The following is a 27,175-nucleotide window of genomic DNA, read 5'->3' as shown; positions in this document are numbered from 1 at the left end:
TGTTGTGTAACACAGCTGCTTGTTGCTGGGTTTACAGATGTAGTATTGCATTCTGTTACAGAGAGAACTCACACACTGGAGGACAAAAAGATTTTTCTTTCTTTTAATGACTCAACTTTATACAGTGCATGTTATGATTAGAGTTGCCATTCTGTAATAACAGTAGTTTTTTATCATTGCTGGAAAATTGGACATCTTAAAAAATGAGGATGACACATGAATACAGAATGATCTGTAGCATCCAATCCAACACACTATACACATCATTTGAAATGAGTCATAAGTAAGACAAGTTTGTTGACATTCTTTTCCCTTTAACACATTCAAGGGTGTCACAAAACATATTCTCATAAGAAACCAGTGATAATGAAAAACAGAAATGTATTGTTTGAATTCGCATAGACAAATAATATGGAAAGCCGTCGCCCCCAAATTTTAAAATGACAAAACCTGTGATAACTTACGTAACATACTAACAGACTTATTCCAAATAGTGTTTAATGGCATGTATTAAAACATATTTTCTGTTACAAATAGTCTGATGCTGGACAAAAAATGTGTATCAAACTGAGAATATATGTGTTTGATGGAATTGGTGAAATCACATTTACACCTAAAAGACAACATGACAAAAGGCTGTCTTTATGACTATAAACTAGGCACAATCACTCCCATATTAAACTTGTAATAAAACATCTATTTAACATAAAAGACATTTAACTCGTTAAAAGAATCCAAATGCCCAGTGCATTTAAAATATTTCACCAATTAAAGATAAAAAAAAAAAACCCTGCATTAAATTAACAAAATCAGCCATGATTAAAAATACATCACAAAGGTAATGCTGATGAGGGATACCTATCAGCACAAGTTACAGACCCCTTAGAAATGTCAAATCAGCATCTCTGCAAGCTGTAAACAGCAACTTGAATCCAATTGTGCATTCTTTAAAATCTCTCTGTCTATTCCCTCCTTCCTGAGACCAAACATATCATAACAAGATCCAGTGAAATACACAAAACAAAGGACAATATTGGCTGACAATATATCTAACAATATGTTCTTAAGTTTAATGAAGCGTAAACAAAAGTCAGGAAATAAGGAGGAAATGTGTTTGTTGTTTTGTGTAGGACTAGAGAAATTATATAAGAATGGTCATTCTAGGAAGACACAGGTGCTTTGCAGAACTTGAATCTCGACTCCCAAAGCTTTTAAAGAAACCACTACTTATAATACAGTTGACACTGGAGTGGTGAGGAGGTCATATTCTTGATAAGATTCAAGAGCTATTCAGTCATTGTGCAAGGACAAAAGCGTTACATTACATATACTGTAAATACTGTAGCTATGATAGCTACAGTATTTATTTAAAAAAAAAAAAATCTAAAGGCACTATCTCCAGTAGTATTGCAACATATCTGATTTTCACAGAACAAAATATAACCGAACCATCTCTAGGTCACAAATACAAATACTTTGCTTTATCTGGTAATGTTGTTACTGAAGTTGTATGGCATGTTAACAGTACAGTACCATCATGTGCATTACTTCCAAAAAAGGCTTTAAACAACTCCTCCATTGTAACATTATGGCGAATTGGGATGACCATCTGGATAACATTTCAGCATTGTGCAATGCTTAATATTTTTGTAGCTCTACTATAAACTATAACTGCATTGTGTTTCCATTTAATTTAATTGTTTGATTAATTACAACAGTCTTCTGAGAAGTTCAACACAAAGCATGTTAAGTTTATCTTGACATAGATGATCAAGCATATTGGAATATTTTCTCCCAGTACAGCAGAATCACAAACTTGTCAAGTTTGACCAAACAATTACATGTACATTTACATATGTAAACTTTTTTTTTTTTTTTTTTTTTTTAAACTTGGTTTTTAATCACTCTTCTTATTATGGTCTGTTTTTTAAAACAGCACTTACAACAGCCAGAAGTGAGAGGGTAGCAGTGACAGACACTCTAAAGGATCGGCCAGGGGACATCAGCCAGACGTGTGGTTATCTTACCTGGACAAAAGAATCTCGACATGGAGGAACCGGACACCTGTCAGTTGCGTTACATTGCTAAGCCCCCCGTGTGGCTCTTGGTTGTTTGCCTCGTCACTGACCGCTCGTCTAATCTCTTGACGTTTTTGGCGGAGGTCAGTGAGAGCCACAGTGACCCTCTTAGCGTCTCTAATTTATTATTGAGTGATTCTGGACCAGGGCGAGGTGCAAACACAAAGAAAATGGTGCCATTCATTATTCACAAATGGATTTGATTCAAAAGGTTGCGTTTGACTCCCATGAAATATACAAGAGGACTAAATGAGCCTGGCAACCCACAAAAGGTTTCTCTTCTGTCACACCGCGATTGGTCATCTTATCGTTCGGGATTGCAGCCATTTTGTTTGTTCTTTTGTTTGTTTGTTTGTAGAGTGAGCCAGTGCAGCTATAGCTTACACTGGCCTCCCAGAATGGATTCGTAGGCCGAGGTGGTCAGTGGGCCGTAGCATTTCTGCGAGTAGTCCAGGAAGTACAGAGGGTCTGTTATCGTGGAAGGGTTGAATCCACTTGCCACCAGTTGAAATTTCTGCTGCTTGAAGGTGCCCGTCATCTCCATAGACTCCTACAGACCACAAACACATTCACACAATACTAGTTTAGAGAGGAAAGGAAAACATTCTTGATCTCTTGTAAAATAAAATTAGGATTTAGAAATATGAAATATATAAGATTTTGAGGCATGCCTGCTCCTATATAGTCTTTTACTGTCTTAAGTGGGATACAGTAAATGGGTAAAAAACAATAAATTAAGTATTGTGGAAGGCTTTGAAGTGATACATCTGGAAAGAAAATACCAGAAACAATCTGCACAGCCACTACATACTACAACCAGCAGTGGGCAGTACAATGCTTAGCCAATATCCCTGTGGAGTCTAGATCAGTGAGGGCCTTGTGTTTGCCAAAAGCTTTTTATTTTACACAACATAACTCAATGCATGACTGCATAAAAAGTTATTTTAGACTGACTGACAAATAATGTACATGCAGGCTCCAATGCCCAAAACAGTGCATAGGCCCAGAGGTTAGATTGATGTGTGGGCCTCATGGTCAAATCGGCGAGTGAGCCCAGTCAACGTTTTAGTGTGAGGGACTCATGATCAAATTGGCATATGAGCTCTGCAGTAATTTTGGCATGCAGACCCTGTGTTCTTGTTGGCAAATGAGCTCCACAGATATTTATCATTCACCATCATCAGAATGCCACAACAAACTCCAACAATTGCTGGCTTTCCACACTGATGGCACAAAACCCAAAAATCATTTGAATTTATGAATGCTTTAACAAACTTGGGGCAAGTGCGCTTGGCTAACATGCTGCTGAAATCACAGAGAGAACAGAGGGTGATACCAATATTGATAATTCATCATTACATGGTTCAATAAAGCAGACATGAGAGAGGCTTACTTTAAATGAGACATGAGGGTATCACTTTAAACAAATTCATGTACTGAGAAGTTCCTTGTCTGTGCCACTGGTGCATTTGTGTAGCGAGGTATTCAATTAGCTAAATGTTTTGCCAAGTTAATTAAATTAACATTAGTTTGTGCATGTCACTATTAACAAATTGCGTTGCGCATATCGTGTCATGTGGTGGTAATGAAAGCTTGCTTGTAGTCTGCCATAGTTGAAATAACAAACAGAAACATATTTTTACACTCTGTAAAACTAAACTGTGCCACTACACAAAATGACCAACAGAGGGCACTGTTGTATAAAATACATGATACACGTTTTTTTTTTTTTTTTTTTTGCATAACTTGAAGCACACAAGCCAAAGTGATTGTAGATACTTTTAGAAGTTGGGCAAACAGTCAAATAAATCAAATCAAGAGATTAATAAAATGTGAAAAGTGTGAATGACAACATACATGCCAACATTTATGGCATACAAACTTCTGTTAAGTAAGGGTAAATTGAATGGTGATGGTGATGATACTTCTGTTAAGCAACAGATTAACATATAGCTTGACTTAACTTCACTGACCCCAACTAGATCGGCACGCAACTTGGGCGTTGTAATTCATGACCGATGATTACTCTGAGCATGTAGCTTCAATTGCAAAATCATGTAGGTTTATCCTTTACAACTTAAGGAAGATCAGATCTTATCTGACACAAGATTCCACAACTTCTTGTTCAGGCCATGGTCATCACCAAGCTGGACTATGCAGCACGCCTGGTCTTCAATCAGCCAAAGAGGACACATAACTCCTCTCCTAGTTACTATCCATTGGCTCCCTATAGTAGCCAGAATTAAATTTAAATCTCTCATTTTGGCCTATAGGACCTTGACTGGATTTGCTCCTTGTTATTTTAATGCAATGATCAAGACGTACATCCCCAACCACCCACTGCGATCTTCTGAAGAGCGTCTGTTGTGTCGTCCAGTCATAAACACTAAATTCAAATTCAAGACTTTTTTCCTCAGTGGTTCCATGTTGGTGGAATGAGTTGCCCAGTGCTCTCCGTTCCTGTGATAGTTTTGGGTCTTTTAAAAGGGGTCTAAAGACATATCTGTTCAACATGCACTTAGTTCATCATTAGGAACTTATGTGTTATGGTTTGTATGGTATTGTTTTATTTTCATTAGGCTGTTGATTAATTTGACATTGTTGTTTATTATTGATATTCTCCATAATGTAGTCTTACCATGCTATTGTTATTGTTATTATATTATTGATTGAACGCACATTATTGTTTATTATTGCTATTTCTCCTTTTTTCATTGTTTATGTCATTAGGCTATTGATTGAATTGACATGGTTGTTTATTATTGCTATTCTCCTTATTATAGGCTGACCAACATCTTAATTTGTTCCCTGTTAAAATGTAACTATTATATTGTTTTGTATTTGTATGTCGCTTTGGACAAAAGCATAACCATAACCCTAACCATAACTAAGTACTCTTCATTGTATTTTCTATCAATCAGTCACCAGAGAGGTTGGGTGCAACGCAGTTACCGGATCTGCATGTATGCAATATCTACCAGGGCCTTTTAAAAGGCCAATTCCAGCCATATTTACTTATTGATTTAGTTCAAAATATGTTCTTCATAAAAAGAGTCATGTGCTTTTAATATGGACCTACAAAGTTACAGAAGCAAAAGAAAATCTAATAAGGTGTTTACAGAAGGAAGTTACACAATTCAGATTTAGCAGTGTGTATACTGCAAATGTATATGCGTAGCACTACTGTGAAGCTTTGCACATCACTTCACCAACAGACATTCACCATCACTAAAGTCAACTGCAGAGACACAGGCCCCACTCTGGTATGACTTATACCAGAGACTTTCTAAGGAGACACAGCACTCAAAAAATCCTTCATAGAAAAGCATGGGGTTAGTTTGTAACGCCAATATGGCCGTTGTCTACACATATCCCACCCCTTCCTCGGCAAAACGTTGACATGTGAATATAATGAGCCAATCATGTGATGTGAATACACTGAGCCAATAATATGGTGTGTTGTGAAGACATCGTGCCAATCATGTGTTGTGAACTCGCCGCTGGAGCAAGGTTGGTGTCGTGAAGCCTTGTGCACGTGCATTTCTGCCAAATAGGATGCCCGATGAGTGCCTAAAAAGCGTAGCAATATGGCCGCCGAGTGGAGGGACTTGCCTAAAAGGACTTTGCTTATACTGGGTTATCCGCAGGCTCATTCAAGTGTTGAATGATTTGTTATGTCTCTGTTATGTGTTCTTCCACATATGAGATGCCATTCAGTTTCTCTACTGCCCCTGAGTATAAATACAGGGCAATGGTATTGTTCGAAAGCAGAGTGCGGCACACTCATGTCAGTGCTTATGTGCGACCGGCTTATCACCCCCTCATCGGTGGTTTGAATGAGCGAGACATGACGAGTGTTTTAAAGTAGGACACAACACAAAGTCAGGGACAAGTACTGCCCCATGAGCCTTTAGGCCTTGTGGTTACACCGTTTCTGAGATGTTTCTCTGCACTCATGTTTGCTGTGTCTGGGCATGCTGTTGTGCTTCAAGACACTCAATCTCACGCAACAGTGGAACAACAATGTCCCCAAGAGACAGCATCTTATCCTGCATTCCAGACAAACTCGGAAGTTGAGATTTTCCAACCCCCTAGTAGAAAAAGTACAAAACTCAACATTGGAGTTCCTACTCAAGTATGAGCAAATTCCATTTACCCTGACTTTAAAGTCTAAATTTCAGGTTGGAAATGCCTTCCGAGTTGGGATGCAGCATCCGTCGTGCCCCCTCGTGTTCCCCCTTTGACCGGAATGCTTCCTGTCGGACTCATCAGTGGCACTTTTGAGTTGTTAAGTCTTATGTAGCCAATCAGGAACATTATATTTACAATGACTGAAATCAGGTGGGAAAGGAGAAGACAGACCGATGGTTACGGACATTGAAACAAAATGGAGGATCCACTCTGCTATGCTACCTTGTCTTAATGTTACTTCTAGTACCCACATGGTGAACGCCTTATCAGTCATAAGCAGTGGTCATGCATCTGGACTTTAAGTACAGTAATTTCCTGTGTATTAACCGCATTATAAGCCGCAGGACAGTGTGTTATGCAAGTTAAAAAAACAAAACCATATTAATACCATATTACCGGCATGTGTATTAACCTCATAGCTGAAGAAATGTATGTATACAGTCAATGTATATAATTAATAGTAATAGTTGGGAAATTACGGTAACCACCGGCCTCTGACCAGATTCGATCCAATTGTAATGATTATGGAGAATGGCAACACTTATCAGCAGACAGACATGGTGGATGTTATTTTTTTGGATTTAAACCAAATCTCCCAGTGGCAGATAAGAAAGTGGAATCAGGACAGTAAACTAGCATAGCATGGTTTGTCCCTGAGTTCCCTGATAGGCCCCATGTTGTCTCAGTGGATCTATTATGCTTTTCTTTGAGCAATGGGTAGCTTCAAAGCCATCGCTGTGGCACATACAGAAGAGTTTAAGAAGCAACTACCTGTCTCCAGCAATGACAGCACAGCATAGCTACTGTAAATGTTTCTTACTGCATTTGTTAAATTTAATGTAAGTTAATTTAATTTAGAGACCGACATAATATTTGGCTTTGGGCACATTATTTTTCCTGAAGTTGCCAATATGACAACATCAGGCTGAAGAAGATTTGATGTGTCTTCAGTCGGGATCTCTGGCTGGTTGGAGTATGGAGGCCATAGCCGCATCGTTTCGCTAATTTGTACACTGCAGATGTACAGCTTGAAGAAACAATCCATGCTAACAGACACGCTCCCATTCCATCAACATAGCTAGGCTTACCAGGTATAGTGTTTAGTGCGAAAATAAAATCAAATTAAATAACTACGGGATAAATGATGTCCCTTCCTCGGCAAGCACAGCTGTATAAAGGTGATAATAGAGTGTGTTAGCCAGAGGTGGAACCGGTAAGAAAGACACGGACAAAGTGATTGACCTCTACATGACCCCTTTACAGGTAAAGGGTAGAGCAAGGTCAAGATAAGGTGAAAAAAACAAAACCTGCAGGGCCGTGACACATCTGCGTGCGTCAGACAACCACAGATATTCCGCGGCCTCATTATTGAGCGTGTCTGTTCCATAATTAATTGAGGTTACCAAGATGGTCACAGCCTACCAACTGGAGTTCAGACACCCAAACATGCCTTCTGACGTTAGCTGAAAGGTCATAACAAAACCACACAATCATGTCAAAAGTTCAGACACTTCCATTCGCCAGTTGAGGTTACGTGAAGTGTCAGCCAAACAACTCAATTTAGTGAAACGTTCAGACACCCAAATATTTTTTCATTCTCTCGGCATGGAGATACTAATTGCCAGCATTTCAAATCAATAAGTGAGGCACGCACACTCCACTGGGGATAGAGGCTCAGCCTTATCTATGCCTCAAGGCGTCACTTTATTCATACGCCGCAATGGATCCGATCCAACCCACATAAGATGCAAAGCACCAGTACCGTTCATCTGTCATCCACCTTGTGAGCGCTAGCCGCCATGATCTGTGGGCAAGACCAGACACGGGAAGAGCTGGTGGGTGCCTTCGTGTAGCCTCTGAGTGGTACACACAAATGTCTCAAAGTCTGCACGCTAGCTTGCCATCAAACATAAAATGCCTTTAGCACCTTTAGGGGTTCATGTGACTTGACGTGGTGTAAGAGTAATGGAAGTTCAAGATGGAGACGTTCATTCAAGGTGTAACTTCAAAACTTCAGCAAACTTCTACAAAACCAGTTCTCAGAAAATGGTGCTTTACTTCTCTGCCTCACTATCATTGTGTTTGCTTGAATACTGTACATTTCAAGGGGAACACCATGACTGCCCTTGTGAAAAATCACTGTAAAATGTAACTTTAAAAACACTATGCAAAGTAAAAAAAAACACCTCATACCTACTATACAGCCAAACCACACTTTCCACACCACTTTCACTTGTGTCATATTGTATAATTAAAGTGTACTAACAGCTCACTTAAAGCTACTAACACCTTACTCAGTAGGTAGAGGGGAGGCTGCAGTGCAAACCTTGATAGATTATACTGCAGGTGCAGCTATTTTGCAAGGACAACTTCAAAATAACAGAAAAAAGAAAAGTGCAACACTGCTTACTCCACAGAAACTGCCGGTTTATTGATAAACTAAAGTTTTTTTTGTTACTAACAGCTTACTAACATCTCTGACCTAAGATCCAGTTAGGCAGCCTGATTTTTTAATACTTGTCTCGACAATTGTAAATTATTTCTTTTGTAGCAGACTTGGGTCACTGAAGGCTAACTGATTCATCAGACCATGCTGGACAAAGATGAACACAACATTTGATGCCAATATGTGGTAGCCTACATTCACTGGGCATGAAGTAGGATGCCAAAAACAATACTGAAATGCAGGACTGTCCTTGGACAAATGCAGTACTTGTTAACCCTTCCTCCCACGTGCAACAAAGACTGTCACCACAATGTTCTTTATATTAGCAATCTGTTTCTGTTTTATCTGACATGAACTAGGCTGTCAGAAAATCATGATGGTCATGCGATGTGTTTTCATTACAGCACATGACACAGTTAAAGTTAGAGTTGCCTGGCACTTAGCAGAGACTTTTATCTAAAGCGACACAGACACACAACGGAAGAGTTGGGAATCAAACCAAGGCCGAACCCAGGCCAAACCCAGACCGACATTACCGCTGCTCCACCACGCCTGCATCCTTAAACCACTGATTCAGTGTTTTTTATTGTGTAAATTGGCATTAGGCCTTGTTATTGGCTTGTGTAAATTTCACTGCCATACATGTCTGCCAGTGAAAGGTGGTGGCCACCACATACCTGTAGCCTTATGAACAGAGGGCGTGCATAGGTTGGCAGGTCCCTGACTGCATGGTCGAACAGCTTCTTTCCATCAAACTTGAAGTCAGGTCTTACAATGATGGCAGCCATTCCTGCTTTTCCCTCATTTCCTGTGGACAAGAATCAAAGTGCCTTTTAATTTCCTGTTGCGACCATATCACAAAGAGAGAAGTGTCTTTGCCATATAGTGTAACTGGTGACGCATGTGACATTAATGTACATGTATTGAATTTCCCCTTGGGGATCAATAAAGTATCTATCTATCTATCTAATGGCAAGAACTGGGGATTATTCCAAGCACACGGTTTAGTGACAAACCTGGTTAAGATAACTCAGAGTTAGTGGTGAACCTCCTAATAGAAGAGTCCTATTGATTTTCTTTTGCTTGGAGATTAAAACCATACAGTAGGTCTCTTTTATTAGGGGGTATACCTCTTACTCTGAGTTGACTTAACCAGATTTGTCACGTACTTGGAATATCCCGCAGGAGACCTGAAATGTAAATATTAGCAGGCTCTTGAGAGGACATTGACTTTTGACAAATATTTGATGCTGATGCCATCAGAACATACAGTACCTGGAACCTCCACCCCGTACACATTGGCCTCCTGAATAAAGTCCACCAGTCCGAGGATCTCCGTCACCTCTGTTGTGGCCACGTTTTCACCCTTCCACCTGAAAACAAACATCAACTTACCACACATAAAAATAAAATACAAGTTACTGTGCAAACATGCCCTACTAGTCCCGTGAGGAGATGGTGGTCCAAGTGCAGATTACATTTAATAACGTTACGTGTGCAGGTACTGTAAGTTTAATTATCCTCACAAAAAAACAACAACAAAAGCTCCACAAAAACAATCAACAGCAAATCAAAAACTGTTATCACTAGGGAAGTACTGAGGGAACATTTTGGTTCTATTACCTGAAGGTGTCCCCAACTCTGTCCTTGAAAGAGATGAAGTCCTCATCGTCCTCAGCCATGAGGTCCCCTGTGTTGAAGTAGGCATCCCCTTTCGCAAACACGTCCCTCAGAATCTTCTTCTCCGTCAGCTGTTTACTGCCAGCGTAGCCGAAAAATGGACTTTGGGGGCTTATCTTGGACAGCAGCAGTCCCGATTCACCTAAATAAACATCAATGTGGCGGCGTATGAGTCCACGGGATCCACAAACAAACATTTCATCCAGAGTACTGACCTAAGGAACACTATGTGCTAAAGAGCAACACTTTTCAGCCATATGTGTACAATTTAATGTAGTTTCTGAGGAGCAGATTTTGCAATCATAACACTGCCATTCACTAATGTAGACTCAAATAAAAATCATTATGCAGAGTTAACTCTAAAATTAAATCAAGTGCATTGTCAAGAGAAAAGACACAGATAGCCATTATAGCTAATCAAACACTTTGCAACTTGCAGGACAATTTAGATAATTTAATCATTATTTACCATTTATGCATTCAGCTGACACTTTTATCCAAAGCAACTTACAAATGAGAACTTACAAATGAGTTACTATTCAAGCTACATCACAAAAATAGGTTTTAGGATTACTACTCTGCAAACACCACAAGACAGGATGGGCATTATGTTTTCCCAGTGGGTTCAAAGGAGCGCATCCTCACCTCTCCTGACTGGTTCACAGAAGCCTTGCTTGTTCCTCACTGGTTCGTCTCTCACCATGTCGTATCTCACCAGCACATACTTAAACAGAAGCTAGAGTGGGAGGGAGGACAGCATGTAGACTCATGTCAGTTTGACAGAAGTAAGTCATTCAGAGGTCAACCCCTCAACCCTCAAAGAGCTGCAGCAAGCAACAATGCTATGGGGCTGTAAGTATCTAACTATGTGGGTGCATAGTGAATAGTGAATGTTATTCTGTGGGGACATCGTGGGTATGTTGTTACTATCTCGTCATAAACACCTGAGTCAATTCTGGGTGAGTCTCATGGGTTCAAGCACTTAATCAGGTTACTCATTCCTGCGGCATGAGCAGAGTCACATGAACAAAACAATGACATAACTTATGACCAAAAAACAAACAAACAAACCCAAACAGCAACAAAAATAACCTTTTAAAAAAGCTTTTTAAATTACATTAGCTGGAGGAGCATGTTAACTTGATAGGAAGTGAACAGGGTTTCACTTAAAAGCATGCAAAGAGTATAAATAAACACCAGATGTGAAGGTGTCACTGACCACACTAACGCTACTAAAATTTCACTACAAGCCAACTCCTCCATCTCAAGAAACAAACACTGGCAAACATAGTAGTGGAGTGCAGAAAAAAACATTCGTGGGATGAATGGTATGTGTTGCTTGTTGATTCTCGCCATATTGGTTTTCAGTGTGTTGGGTGCAGGGAGCAACAGATGGTTACAAACAGGAGTCTGACAGCAGCACATGTACATATCCAATTCCAGGAATCATAAATAAGATTTAGCTCTGCTTAGGAACAAAAAAAAGGAAATCTGGGCCTGCAAACCTTCGGTCCCTGGATGCCGTTTCTCTGTTTAGGAGTAGAGGCCTACTCTTCGAATAACTAGAATTTCAAAGTGATACTACACACTCACTACAACTATACACACACACACACACACACACACACACACACACACACACACACACACACACACACACACACACACACACACACACACAACCAAGCTTACAGTGTACACTTACAGTACATAACCAAATCAAAGAGACTTTCATTTACTGTAAGCGAGAGTGTCGGCATACACTCCCTTGTGTCAAAAATGAAAAAACCTGACCTTTCTCCTTGTGACTAAAACCCTTTAACTCGAAAACAAATCTGAGATTATCTAGCACACAAATCTCCAGGAACTCTTTTCAAGGACAAAGTTAGGAAATTTGGCACATACGTTTAAGCTTGTGGAGAACTAAAAAAGTACAGATCAGACATAATCTTTCCTTTCTGCCACAGAATGAAGTGTGTAGCTCAACATAATTCCTATGTAGATTTATTGGTAGGTTGTTCAGGCAATGTTCCCAAAATACACTGTAATGCTCATTTTCAGAGCTAACCATTCCTTGCACCGGAGAGGGTGGGTCATTGTAGTCTGACAGTATAAATCTTTTTTCCAGCAGAACTGAGGACATTTTTAGTTTACCTTTTTTCTCATTAGGGGTATATGGTGGAATTATGCCCCTGATTCACCACCCTTCTGTGCCACTATCTGCCCCCACCTAGGGTCAGTTATAGGGTCACATTCCTGTAGGTCTTACTTTCTTATTTACTTCCACACCAGTGGTCGGAGGCATTCCTCACAAGACTCTAGTGGTAGCACTGGTAATTAAAACATCATTTACTGTAAATGAAAGCTTATTTGGGATGCTTTTTTATATAAATAAGCATATTTGCCAAAAAGTTGGCATGTTCCTTTAATGCAGGTATAATAATAATAATAATAATAATAATAATAATAATAAGCTTTATTTGTATAGCACCTTTCATACACAGAATGCAGCTCAAAGTGCTTTACATTTGAAGCATGTAACACAATAATAGTCAGTCAGTCATTATCAATCACTTTTCTTTGCTGTTTATGATCTACTCAGCAACATATCAAAAATATAGAAAATGACATGTCATAAGACTGGCAGCCTTAACCCTCTTACCCCCCACAAGCACGCCATATGGCAACTGTGGCAAGGAAAAACTCCCATATTCCAGGAAGAAACCTTGAGCAGAACCTGACTTAATAGGGGGAGCCCATCTGCTTCTGGCTGGCTGCGCCCTCCAATAGTAGCAGATGTAGAATAATCTGAAAATGTAGTCTACAGGATAAGATGAATTAACTAAAAGCTTTCCTGTACAGGTATGTTTTCAGATCTTTTTTAAAAATATTTACTGAACTCGCCTGCTTGATGTACAGAGGCAGGGTGTTCCATAGTTTGGGGGCATAATGGATAAACGCAGCTTCTCCACTTTGTTTGTGGAGCACTTTGGGTACGATTAAAAGATTAGAATTGGATGATCTAAGTTTCCTTTGTGGTTGATAAGATATTAAAAGCTCAGAGATATATGAAGGTGCTATGCCATTCAGAGCTTTGTAAGTAATTAACATAACCTTAAAATCAATTCTATAGGAAATAGGGAGCCAGTGCAGTTCAGCCAACACAGGGGTGATGTGTTCTCTCTTCTTAGTCTTAGTTAAAGGTCTAGCCGCAGAGTTCTGTATGAGTGCCAATTTCTCTAGATGTTTTTTGGTATGTTTAAACATTAGTTTCAAAAACCTGTCCCAAGGTGAAGTTAAAGACATTATATATAGATGAAGTACTAAATAGTTACAAAACACGTTTTGAGCATGACATGAAACTGCATGACATGGAACTACAATGAACTTCTGCCCTGTTGACCAGACAGAGATCCTTAAGTGATTAAGTCTCACTGTCTTAGTGTGTTAATAGCATCTGAGTCATTACACTTAGACTAAACTAAAGCCATTCAAGCTCCCACCAAAAAACATCTCAAGTATAATTGCTTTAATTGTGTAATTGCTCTGCTGCAGGACACTATACTTTCATTAAAATGACAGGTAAAGTCATATCCCATGTCCTGATAATAACATGTATTGCTATAAATAACTTAAGGTAGCATTCTTATCTAAGATAATCCTCCGCAATGCTCTTACAACAGCCTCTTAGGACTGACAGCATGGAGAACAAGAACGCCCTAATCATGTTTTATGTGACCAGACCTTCTCCACAATGGACAGCCGAGTCTAGAGAAATCTACTGCTGGGCACGCAACCATAGAGGGGAGATAAGGCATCACTGTGACTGGATGTGTACCATAGAAAAAAGCCATGTATGCTATCTGAAAAGTATGCCCTTTATACACTCTGCAAACAACTACTTTACGTACATCTACATATTCTGTACTTTTGTACTGTAGAGAACAGATAAAGTTCATTTAGGTCCACACCTAAATGGACTTACCTTTGACAAGCAAAAATCAGCATGCTAACAGCTATACTAATACATATAATTGACACAAGTGTAGTAGTGTAATGTAAAGTTTGTGAAGCTGCATATGTAAGGTCAGCTGTTAGATCACCAGATTCACTACTATTGACTTTACTGGGCACTTAGGTCTGCCTATACCCACATAAAATATGTTTTACACAGAAATGTATTGAATTCATTCAAACAGCTTTCGGCTAACTGGGACCATTATAGACCTGAGGCGCTCCTTAACAACTTGAACCATTATAAGACAGCCAGATGATGATCTGGGGATGATCCAGGCCACTCACACTGAGTCATCTGTGTCAATTCCACAGGCCACCGTCAAACTCTCTATACTCTCTCTGGGTCCCCCTGAGAGGTCTTCCCTTACACACAAAGGTCTTCCCTTACACACAGTAATGATAACATGGCCTGCTGGGGGATCTGGATCTTTCAGGAACCTGCGGGCTATTTTTGCTGGAACAGAATCACTTGACACACAGGTGTAAGTCTCTCACGCCTTCACGCTCGTACAAAAAGCTTGGGCCAACTTCAACCCGGCTAGTTTTAAAGGACTGTAAAAAAAGTCACCAAAGTGTGATTGAATTTCCAAAACAAATTCCTACAATTTCCAAAACAAATTCGAACTGAAAAAATTATAATAATAAAACTGTTTTTATAGATAAAAAAAAGCTTACATTAATTTGCATGCCATCCACCCATCCACTACAATTGAGCTTTAGTCTCAACCCACATGAACTTGTGTCCTTTGCAACAAATTTGCTGAGCTGTGAAGCAATTCGAGTTGAAGTTGATGTTCTCCATTTAATTTTATAATCTGTTTGTTTTACTTTCATGCTTATGTTTACTTTACAAATGCTTTTATCCAAAGCGACTTACAACAATAAACATTACATTAGCATTGAAATTGACAGTATTCTCGCCACTTATTTTCCAAACCAATGGACAACTGAAGCAAACTCTTGTAAAGAGGGGGAATAAAGCTGGATTGTTCTCAAAATATACCAAAATACACGTGAACATTAGGTGTGTGTGTGTATGTGTGTGTGTGTGTGTGTGTGTGTGTGTGTGTGTGTGTGTGTGTGTGTGTTTGTGTGTGTGTGTGTGTGTGTCTGTGTGTGTCTGTGTGTGTGTGTGTGTGTGTGGAGTGTGTGTGGAGTGTGTGTGTCCATTTGTTTATGTGTGTTTATGTGTTTGTGTGTGCAAGGAGAGAATGATAAGCAATGACCAAAAATAACTGAACCATTTTCAAGTCTTTCAGGCCTTCATAGCATAACATTTATCTTGTGCAGAACTGACATCGGTAAATATCAGTCAATAAGGCCGATATATCGCTGGATCCTTATAAAACACCCAAACATTGTGGTGAGGGTGAGGATGAGGGCTACAAATGGTATGCAAAGATGGATTAAGGTCAAAGGTCAAAGGAGAATGTGTTTAGACACCAGATTAGTGTTAACATGCCCGTTATACATAATCAAAATCACACATACTGTATGTGAAAAAGCTGGACTCTGACGATGTCAGGCAACAAAATATATGATATTCACAATGAAGCCAAATGTCAGACTATTTAAAAAAAATTGTAAACCAAAAAAAAGCTAACTAAAAGCAAATTGCATGCATTTGTTTTGTAAACAAAGGCCAACAAACAAACTTACTTTACCAGTCTAGCATGTGATGCAATTCCTAGAGGTCATTCAAGGCCAGAAAGCTACAATGCAGTCATTCTTTCTCTCAGCAAATACTTGCTGTTTGTGGGGGGAAATGAATAGTACATAGCAAACAGCCACAAGAGGGACAGCCTTGCACAAGAAGGGAAGCCTTGTGTGCTAGTTGGGCTTAATATACATGCAGAATGCAACAATATTCACTCAGGTTGAAATTTGCAAAAAAAAGAAAACATGGATTTCGCATCCAAACACTTTGCTTGGCCACTTGGCTGGTGACTGTCTGGACCAACCAAGCAAACAAGTAACTCATAAACAACCAGAAGGGCATTTAGTGACCACAGACCTCTCCAGACAGAGCACAGAGAATAGCGTACTGCTCACTGGACCCCGGGCCCAGGGTACTGACCTTATAGAAGAAGTTGGAGCGTCCAACTGCGCCGATCTTGCCGATGTGGTTCATGAAGCAGAGGTTGCCCTCGGTGGAGCCATAGAGCTCGCACATGCGGATCTCGCCGAAGCGCCGGTGGAACTCGCGCCACACGTCCTGTCGGAGGCCATTCCCAACACCCATGTGAACTTTGTGCTGCTTGTCATTCTCTCCCTGCACACACAAACACATAAACACACATAAACAAATGGACACACACTCTCCACACACACTCCACACACACACACATACACCACACACACACACACACACACACACACACACACACACATACACACACAGACACACACACACACACACACACACACACATACATACACACCTAATGTTCACGTGTATTTTGGTATATTTTGAGAATAATCCAGCTTTATTCCCCCTCTCGACCATCGCAGCCCTGTAATGAGCTTCTGTGTGTCGGCCTTCAATTAACACTATGAGGTCACAGTGGAGACCCTTGTTGTCTGTGATTCCTGGCTGGTTTAATGTTGTTCCTGTCATAGTTTTTGGATTTCCAGGAAATGTTTAAAGGCTCTATTTACCTTACCATACCTAATTCTCTTTAAAGGTTGTATCAGCGATTGCTGGCCCAAAACATAAGTAATTACATTCATCTAATCTTTCCTCACAATCCGCTAGCTGCCCGCAGCCGCCCCATAAGCAAGCTGTCAAAAAAGTGTGTCTCTGAAAGGCAGCCTATGCTCCAAGATCTGTACACAAAAACAATAGACCGCAACAGTTCTACCAACCACTCAAAACCAAAATAAATAGTGTTCCAACCAATCACCGATGAGATGCGCGTTTAGGAGAGTTTCAATTGCACGGGAGGGAGGGGGAGGGAGCAGCGAGCTAGCTCTCTGTTTTGTTTGAACGTCAACAGAAGTGACGTTACCCTGCTATCGCTGATACAATCTTTAAAGATTCACAGTTACTTATGGTTATTGTTAAGACTTGCTTTCTATATGATAATTTAGTGTTAATTCATAGTCGCTTTGGACAAAAGTGTCTGTCAAGAAACATTAACATATAACTGTTACAGAAAGTTATAATTCTAAATCCATGTAAAAGATAATGAACAAATATAATCTCGCATTCCAAAAATGACTGTAATCAATGTATTGATTTCAAAACAACATAATAACTCACCAAAATCAACTAACCTAATCAAAGCAAACTGCACTTATTTTTAAAGCATGAAGATAACTCGTCAAGAATTTTGCTAATGATAACAGATCGTCACCCTCTCTTAGAACCATTTCACCTCTGCTTAATGCTGATATGAAAATCAAAGTCAAAGGTGTGACCACCACAGTTTAGCAAACCTGCTGACAGACATACCATCATACCGGTTTCACTCATTAATTTCCTAGTTACTCCATAGGCAGGGCTTTGGGTTTGTCATGTCACTACTGTGAGGTGTGTGTGTGTGTGTGTGTGTGTGATGACAAAGGAAGCCTGTCAGTCAGATACAATCTGAGGAATCTACTGGGGAGTGTTCACCGTCTTTACTGGTTGACCCGCATTCTCCACCATTCATCAACACCTTTGTGTTCACATGCAGGAAGTTAGCCACATAATAAAATTAGTCTGAAAGACTGTGCCTGTCTACATGCCATTCTAACGCTACGTTCTGATCTAAAACACTGTGCCTAACATGGCATTCTAACACTTACGGCCATTAAGGCCCCGTTGCCAAGTACAAGATTGTGTAAGGGCATGGTTGTGAGGCTGTGAGTTTTTGTTTTGGCATCCCTGACTTGACTGTGTGGACCCTGTTTGTATGAAGCTGCATATGGCAATTTGACAGTGCACTGGGTTTGGGTTTAGTATGTCTGTTTGGAAGTAACACATGCATTGATGACACATTTGACACACACAACTGTTGTGTGTTTATTGTATTGAGTGTAAGTAGGTGCATACTTGTGCTTGAGTATAAGACCAGCTGTATTAGTGTATTAGTGTATTAGTGTATTTGTGTGTGTGTGTGTGTGTGTGTGTGTGTGTGTGTGTGTGTGTGTGTGTGTGTGTGTGTGTGTTTGTGTGTGTGTGTGTGTGTGTGTGTGTGTGTGTGTGTGTCTAGCAGCATGAGTGACCCAGCATGTGTGTGTGACTGGTCAGTGCACCCCTACTGTGGAGCATGTGATTGTCCATCTACAAATACCTGAATGTGTCTGATGACATGGCACCATGCCTGCGTGCGTACATGCCTGTGTGGGTGTGTGCGTGTGCGTGTGTTATGTGGTCATCATGGCAACCCTATGGAGTCAGCCACTGCCATCCTGCCGGCCACTACAGTGCACTGGTGGGCGGTGGGGGAGGATGTCTGTGTGTGTGTGTGTGTGTGTGGTGGCTGTAGTGACGATAGAGAGAGAGGGACAGGAACAAAGACCGCTTTGAGGCCACTGCACTTGTTCAGTTCCCTGACTGGACAAGGCTCGGTCCCCCGATGCCCAGAGAAAACAAGACACTGAGAAGCCTGGCAAGCACACACACACCCACACACACACACACACACCCACACACACACACACAATCCCACTCACTGTCCCTCAACCATGAAAATGCAACACAATCAATCACAATGTTTCCAAAGTCCACTTCCTCCCAGAGAAGACCCTGACCAAAAGCACGGCAGCACAGAATTTACATAATCACCAGAAGGTTCTGTGAGTTCTCTCGGGGTTGGAACACATTCTTTTTTTTTTCGACCGATACAATGGCGGAACGATGACAAACCCACAAAGCTGCTTTGTGCCGTAAGTTGGTCAGGACTTCATGCGTTTCATCAATTGGGCTTCTGATCTCAGCACAAGAGGCAGGACAGATTGGATTTGTGAACTGCTGCTATTAGACCATTAACTGGCTTCAGATGACATTAGGGTAGTCACTGGAAGCTTTGGGTCTCCTCATCACAAGTCACAACTCATAACACTGCTTCGTCATGACTTTAGGCTCTTGCTCAGTGTAGAAAGCTACAGTGCTACAGTGTCTCTTCTGCCCGCTTTATCCATCATTATGTTACTATCTCATACTAGGTGTATGTATTGTTTATTCATTGTGTCATGGGTCAGTGTGTATGTTTGGTGTACATCATATTGTGAAAGGAGAGATGAACAACTTGGAACAATGACAGCTGACGGAACGTGCTAGTTACCTTGGGCTGGTTGCACAGATATCTACAGAGCTCTCCTATGTACTGGAAGATGGTTACGTTATGTTTCTTGCAGTCATTCCAGAACTGTGAGGCGGAGAACTTCTTCTTCAGGACACATGTAGCACCTGTGGAATGACATGGGTAACAAAGATTCTAGATTAGACTTTCTAATACTTCAGAGTAGTCAAAATGGGATCATACCAGCCATGAACAATGGACTGCTATAATGTCTCGATGAGATATCTTCCTGCAATTATTCGTTGAACCAGACCCCCTAATTTTGGTCAATCGGTACCATTCAAGCAAAATAAGTCTCATAGTGACTTTTGACAAGGTATACAACCCTAGAATTAGAAAATATGTGATTACATATTTACCTGTAATATATCCCTGCATAAGCATTAAATAGATATAAACAGGGTGATAACATACAAAAAGCTACAACCAATTCAATGCTATCACTTGTTTTCTAACTCTAGGGTGGTATACCTTGCCAAGAATCACCATGAGACTCCCTTCTTATGGTACTGACCAACCCTCAAAGGAGTGGTTAGCCTGTTGAGGAGTACGGTCACAATATGTGATTAGAATGTTTGCAAACGCAGCTCAGCCAATCAGAATTAAAGACTGGAAATACAGTATTTGTTTTATAGCGCCACTTCTAATATAATAAAGACACGTTTGGTGTCTCTCATATCATGCCAAGAAGTTGTCAATGTGTTCTTTTTAGAGGTAAACACTTTTGAGGGCTAACAGAGAAACTCTTTGATTTCTGGAAAAGATGATGTTCCTTGCTATTCAAGTGACTCGTTTTCCGTAACTCTTAGGTGATGAGGTTCCAGATGTGAAGTGCTGAATGCTGTTGTCACAGTTCTAACCTTTATACAACTTCCTCTGTAACCTTAACAAATGGCTGCAATCTATTATAGTGATTAGTGGGTCTGCTCTTGAAAAGTTCTTTAAAAAAGTGCAAATGTAAAGTGTGATTTCTGACTGCACAGCATTTCACTTCGCTTCAGCACCTCATCATCTGAATGCAAACATTACATCAGCGTCCATCCGGCCAATGAATCGTGGTCATTCCTATGAAAGAAATACTTCTTTCTTCTCCAGCAGTGCCTGGGTCAAACGCACTGTCGGCTTACTGAGCAGAGTCGGGGACAAAACCCCACAGTTTGGACCCTGAGAGTCCCACAGACTGAACGCTCTCAGCTTAACTAGGACAGAGAGGACTTGAACGCCGCGCCTCTCTCTCTGTATCAACTGCCTCTCAGTTTCCAGGTCATGCTCAGCTCTTTTTCCTCCTTCAGACCTGCGGTGAGAAGTTTTTTGAGAATGCAAGGACACTTTGAAAGGATATTATGTAGCCCGAGTCATAGTTCATGTACTGTACAAATACATCTAGTGGTAGTGTTTTTGCGATTTTGCGATTTCGCGAAGCAATCTGAGTTTGAGTTGGTTTTGATGTTGATCTGGGGAGTTCACTGTAAGGTCGCTTCTCTAGATTAACACTTCATAAGTAAAGAATTCTTGTAACGTTTCACGTATGGTCAATTATCAAGAGGTGCTTTTCAGTACAACTATGCCAAACTGTTTAATTTAGTTAAGACATTTTTGTGTGGCAGGAATCAATCAACAGGAAACATACTTTAAAAAAATGTGTTTTCACTTGCTTTTTTATTATTTTCAATATGTAATTGCATTGGCGTTTCATTCATGTTAACAGCAGTTAACACATCTTAGATGCGGGTACTTCCATCTCTTTCACAAGCACCTGTGGGACTCCCTCGACAGAAGCCTCGCTCGGTTGCCTAGAAACTTGTGCTCTGTGACTGGTGTGAGCAATTATCAGTGAGACACTAATTCAGCAATAATTTCACAACACAAAAGCCCTCCAGTTTAAAAAATAAATGTCTGACATGTCTAAATGAGGTGAAATTGTGATGAGGAATTTGGACCAGTGCATAATCAAGCACTTCTGAATGTACAATGACTGTGAAAATAGAGGGCCCTGGTTTCGATCTATAGCTTATATTCCCAGAATACATTATGTGCATTCAAGGTTCACAGTCACAATGAATACAGCAGCATTTACAGCATTTAGATCATTCAATTTGGTATCAGCTCAGTTTTCAATTTCCTTCTTTTCTGATGGATTCCAATCGAAACTTAACCCATTCATGGCTGTATAAAATTCCTGTACCCACCTTTTGCTCCAATCTTTCTCAGAAATACACAGACTCTAATCTTTTGTTTTTACTTTGTGTGTACTAACATTTACTGCACTGAAGCGTTCATCTAAATTCGGTCTGATTGTGTAGTTGTAGTTAGCGCAGCCATTAAAGAAGCAAATCTCATGAGGGTAAGTTATTGGGTAATTATTAGTTATTGTTAGTTATTATTATAGTTATTATAGTTATTGTAGTGCATACCCATTTCGATAGTCCCTCCGATGCCAACCAGGGAGGCAGCACTGTGGTAGAGGGGCAGGGGCGTGTAGATCACGTCATCGCTGGTGCCACCGTACGCCCAGAAGCCCGCTGCTGCTTTCAGTGACTGCAGGTGTGTGATCACAGCCGCTTTGGGCAGCCCTGAGACAGCAAGGCAAACAAAACACACACAAATGGCAGTGACACATTTAAATGAGAGCAAAACTTAATGGGGCACGTACAGACATGACTCGCACAGACATGAGAGCAGCTGTAAGTGACATCACTGAAACCAGCACAAAGGCTCCCTCATTTACTAACATTTATTAACATTTATTAACTGTTTATTGTCTATGTTGTATATGGTCTGATACGTTGTTTTGTATATTGAACAATATGCTTCAGCAACATCATCGGCCTGAGACAAATTCCTTGTGCACTGACTCACTTAATAATGCTGAAAGCTAAAACGGCAAATTAAACTGTTTCTGATTCTGACATGACTCATTCAGTGGTGTTATCAGACGTGCATGGGCAGATAAATTAGGGTTAATCCATCACTGTCAAGTGTGTTCTGACAAGTCTTTTCTGGTAAGTTTGCTGGTAAATTATTCAATTATCAATTTGTAATTTTGTGAATTAAAATGTAATTAGGCCACTAAACACCACTACACCATCAACCAACTAACTGAAGTTACTACACATTTTTGTAAGACAGGGAAATAACAGAATAAAAACAGACTAACAGAAAATATCTCCAATATCTCCATATAAGTCCACTGGTGCAAGAACCTTTTAAATGTGGCCTAAGCCCTCTGGTGCCAACTGCCCTTTCTCACTTGATCCACAATGGACGATATCAGGCCAAATCAATAACAGCATGACGTAAGGTCTACACAGCATGGCATAAGGCTTAAAAGGCTGCCAGTCAATTGATGACACAGCATCATTCAATTGGGCGAACGGAAGTGGAATGAATTGCAAGATCACAAAGAAGCTGTGCTGTTATTCTTTCATAAATTATGTTGTCACCTCCCCTGAGAGTATTAGCAGACGCGTTCTACGTATACATGCTTACATGCAAATAACTCTCTCTCTAGTCTGTCTCTCTCTCTCTCTCTCTCTCTCTCTCTCTCTCTCTCTCTCTCTCACACACACACACACACACACAAATTTACCACTGTTTGCCCTTTGCAATTCAAGCTCAGTGTCCCAAATGATAATGATGATTACATTTACATTTATTCATTTAGCAGGCGCTTTATCCAAAGTGACTTATAAAATGCAGGAATAACAGAGTACGGTACATTGCAAAGGAGACATTAAAGGTAACAGTACATACTACCATACAAACGCCACAAGACTAGAGCATGCGAGTGCAGGAGTTTAAGTACTAGTCCAAGTGTAGTCAAGGAGATGGAGATGAAGTGGTAGAAGTGGAAGGAAGTAGAAGAAGGTAAGAAAGGAAGTGTATGGTAAATGCACGTTAGGTGCAGGGGTTAAAGTGGGGGGGAACGGGGAGGAACGCAGTTCCACCACCTTAGATAAATGAATAATAAATATATTCATTCATACCAACAATATAGTGCGATGATATTGTTAAAATAAAAGTGAGTTAATTTTTCGCGTGTACAGATGTGACCAAGAAGCTAGCAATTCTTGTCCAAAAAGTACTGCTACACCACAATACTCAATATGTTGTCCAACGGTGAGTAATTTTTCCCCGTTGCACCGAAACTGGATTTTAGGGTTCCCCCACCTGCCAAATCTCACTTTAACCACTGGTTAGGTGTGTTGGGTTGCTAGATGCGTTCAGAGAGGAGGAAGAGTTGGGTCTTCAAGAGCTTCTTTAAGATAGAGAGGGACAATGCCCCTACTCTGGTAGAGCTTGGTAGGTCATTCCATTGGTAGGTACAAAACAGCTTTGGTTGTTTGGTCCCAATCTCAGCTGTTCCTAGAAGCCCTGTTCATTAAGTACATTGTGCAACTTGTAATAATTATTATGGTTGGCAGACCTACTAGCTTACTAGTGTATGATTTGTGGATTTCTGCACCTGCTGCAGTACACAGAGTACTTTGTTTTGCATTACATTTCATTCTAATGACCTATTTAGACTCAGTGATAAGAACCATGGGATCTGTTATGGGAGTGTTAAAGGAGTATTACAGTTGAGATATGAAAACAATCAAGAGTCAATACAAATAGGATTTTTCACACTAGGACAACTTCAAGTGTGATACCTTGTCATACTAAATGAGCTCTAAATGTGTTCAACATATATTGGAAATATTACCTATTTACTCACAGAACAACAGAAAATGTTATAACTGTCTTTGTCTACATGTAATTAGCTAGTTTGTGCAGATGAGAAATTAAATAGCTCTGACATCAAGGGGATCCTGGTCTATCTGCCATTTTGCCATCATTCTGGCCTCTAAGATCATACCTCTAAACCAGGACTAGCTGAGAGTTTGAGAAAAGTTTTTAAATCAATCTACACTCTGTCATTTGATATACTTCTATAGTCAGAAATTGGCTATACACTTCCTGAAAACCAGCTCCAATCATAGATTCGAACAGTTCCAAATTGTAGGAATTTTCCAACCATTATAATCAAAAACAGTATGCTTATATGTAATTATAGAAATACGTTTACTTCCTTCACCAAGGACCAAGTTGAGGACAAATCAAAGGGGCTCGTTGTTTCAGGAATTAGAACTGTTCATGATGTGATCTGTTTAAGTATCTGTTTAATTAAGTATTATGATACATAGATGAAGAATAGGAGCAATTGACATACCGGTTGTCCCTGAAGTGAAGATGTAGAGGTTTGGCGTTTTGAGGCAAGTGATACCCCGAAGCTTAGCTGGGACAGGTTTGTCCGAGGCCTCCTCCATCTTGTCCATGAGGGTGTTGACCCCAGGATAGGCCGTTTTCTTCTTCATGGCCCATACTGAGATGCTGTCCTCTTGGAGGTTGGGCAGAATGTCCTCCAAGGTGTCCAACAAGTCTGAAGTAAAGATTCAGAGAAAGACAAGGAGAGGAGAGGTGTTTTAGGTTTGTAGTTTGGCACCTGCATCAACAAAACATCACTATAATGCGAGAACCTTTCTATTTATCCATATGTCCACATGTCCATATCTATGTAAAGCATGCTCAATTGTCTTTAATTGTGTAATGCCTGCATAAACTTATCTGACACTGGTTGCTTTTAAACATTCTAATGTGTATTAAGACATACACCACTGGAAGAAGTGTGTGCAATATGCATGCTGCCATTTCCAATACATCTACCTGCAGAGAGACACAATAGGTCTAGATCAGACGCACCACACAGCTTTTCTGCCATGCACCACAACCCTTCTGTTATAAATGTGATTCTACTTTGAATAGTTCTTAGGAGCCAACTGGCATGGTTTAACCAAGAGATGTCTAAATAACCCTATTCTGTTGCCATGACATATCATAAACAAATATTAAGGATGAAATCCCAGAGGCAATGGTAGGTAGGCCTTCCCAGAGGACACAATCTGATTCAGTGTAGACTTGTATGAATGAAGGAGTCTTCTTCGAAAAACACAATCATGAAAAACCTATAACATCAGTTAGTCATGTTCATGAAGCTGTCAAATTTAGCATTTTAATCATTACATGTTTGAGAATTACACAAGTCCTCCAGCAATGTATTCTCTCAATTCTCCACATAAAACTGTGAGTTTATGGACTTTTCAGAATGCTCTTCCCCATCACCAAGACAAACGTGATTTGCAACCATGACTACAGGTTCGTTCCCCACGTGAAGTAGGAAATTAGATAATTTCTGGAGGAAAACCCATCTCCTTCTGGGTCAAGAGGGCGTGTGCTCCTCTAAGAAAAGAATGCGGTGTGTATGGCGGTGTTGACTACAGTGGGCTATCCTGATCGTCAGGGATTTTTCTACAGGCAATGTGCTGTGTGAATTTGTTTTGGTGGAACAATACAGTCCTATTAGATGTTAATACAGTTTCAGTGTGAATACCACTCACTGATAATCCGAAAAGACTACAGCTCGCTTTTGTATAACATAGCCAATGGGTCAGAAAGGGAGGTCATATCGAGGTTGCGCAACTGCGCTGGATCGCACCGAGAAAGACATCATACAGGATACACACTAATATTTAGGCTGATTCACAGTCCACCTGCCATAGGCTATTTCAGAGAGTTATGTTCGATTAGCCCTATTGTATGTTCTGGCGCCGACATGATGGGCTGACAGCCGGAGCGCAGGCGCGACTGATAAACAAACATCGGTCATTCTTGGCTCCACGTGCCTTCTTCCCAGACCTGGAAACTGTCCCTACCTCGTACTATGTTAAAACATTACTGTAACAACATGTGCAACCATATATGACAAAGCTGTGATCTGTAAAACTTGGATTCACATGTTTACCTGCACCAACAACCATAAGTTTGGCTCCACAGCAGTTGAAACAATGCAACAGGGATCTTGATTTAATGTTTATGTTGAGGAAAGCCACAGAACATCCCAGTTTGCTCAATCCAAACCAGACACACACGAAATCTGGCTCGTTGCTCATCAGCAGCGCAACAGTGTCTCCTTTCTTCACGGTTCCCCGTTCGGCAAACACCTGTGCCACCTTGTTGCTTCGTTTATCAATCTCTTCATAGGTGTAACTGACTCCTTCATAAATAAGAAAGGTCTTGTTGGGAATTTCTGCAGCCTGTTGAACAAATCTGTCAATGACTGTCACCACTCTTTTAGTCCGTTTGTATATTTCCAAGCGAATGCCATATCTGATTACTTTCAGCAAGTAGAAGAAGTCTTTCCAAAAGTAAGGAAAATGCATTTTTTGTGCAATACGCACCGAAAAGATACCCGCCAACAGTGCTGACACCCATGTCACTGGAGAGATCATCACTGCCGTTTCACTTAAACAACGCTTAGAAAATTGCACAGCAGTTTCAAGTCGAGTGCGCCCGAAGACTAAACAGTGGCATCAAATGTATCGCGATTTTAACATGTTTTGCAGTAACACTCTGCTCCGTTACATGTGGTGTGGAGA

General features: G+C 40.4%; 1 protein-coding gene across 1 annotated transcript; it reads right to left on the bottom strand.

Moving 5' to 3' along the window:
- Positions 1–89: 89 nt before the first annotated feature.
- Positions 90–27,175, bottom strand: slc27a6 (solute carrier family 27 member 6). The gene is made up of 10 exons (XM_048258583.1): positions 26,542–27,175; positions 24,913–25,122; positions 22,115–22,273; positions 19,683–19,807; positions 16,490–16,684; positions 11,041–11,131; positions 10,339–10,537; positions 9,991–10,088; positions 9,393–9,523; positions 90–2,628 (listed from the first exon to the last, which is right to left on the bottom strand). The coding sequence occupies exons 1-10, from the start codon at positions 27,026–27,028 to the stop codon at positions 2,452–2,454; spliced, it is 1,872 nt and encodes a 623-aa protein (XP_048114540.1). The 5' UTR covers positions 27,029–27,175; the 3' UTR covers positions 90–2,451.

Source organism: Alosa alosa, chromosome 12 (assembly GCF_017589495.1).
Source record: "Alosa alosa isolate M-15738 ecotype Scorff River chromosome 12, AALO_Geno_1.1, whole genome shotgun sequence".
NCBI classification, from domain to species: domain Eukaryota; kingdom Metazoa; phylum Chordata; class Actinopteri; order Clupeiformes; family Clupeidae; genus Alosa; species Alosa alosa.
Note: the sequence above shows the minus strand (reverse complement) of the source record. Positions and strands in the feature narration are given on the sequence as shown.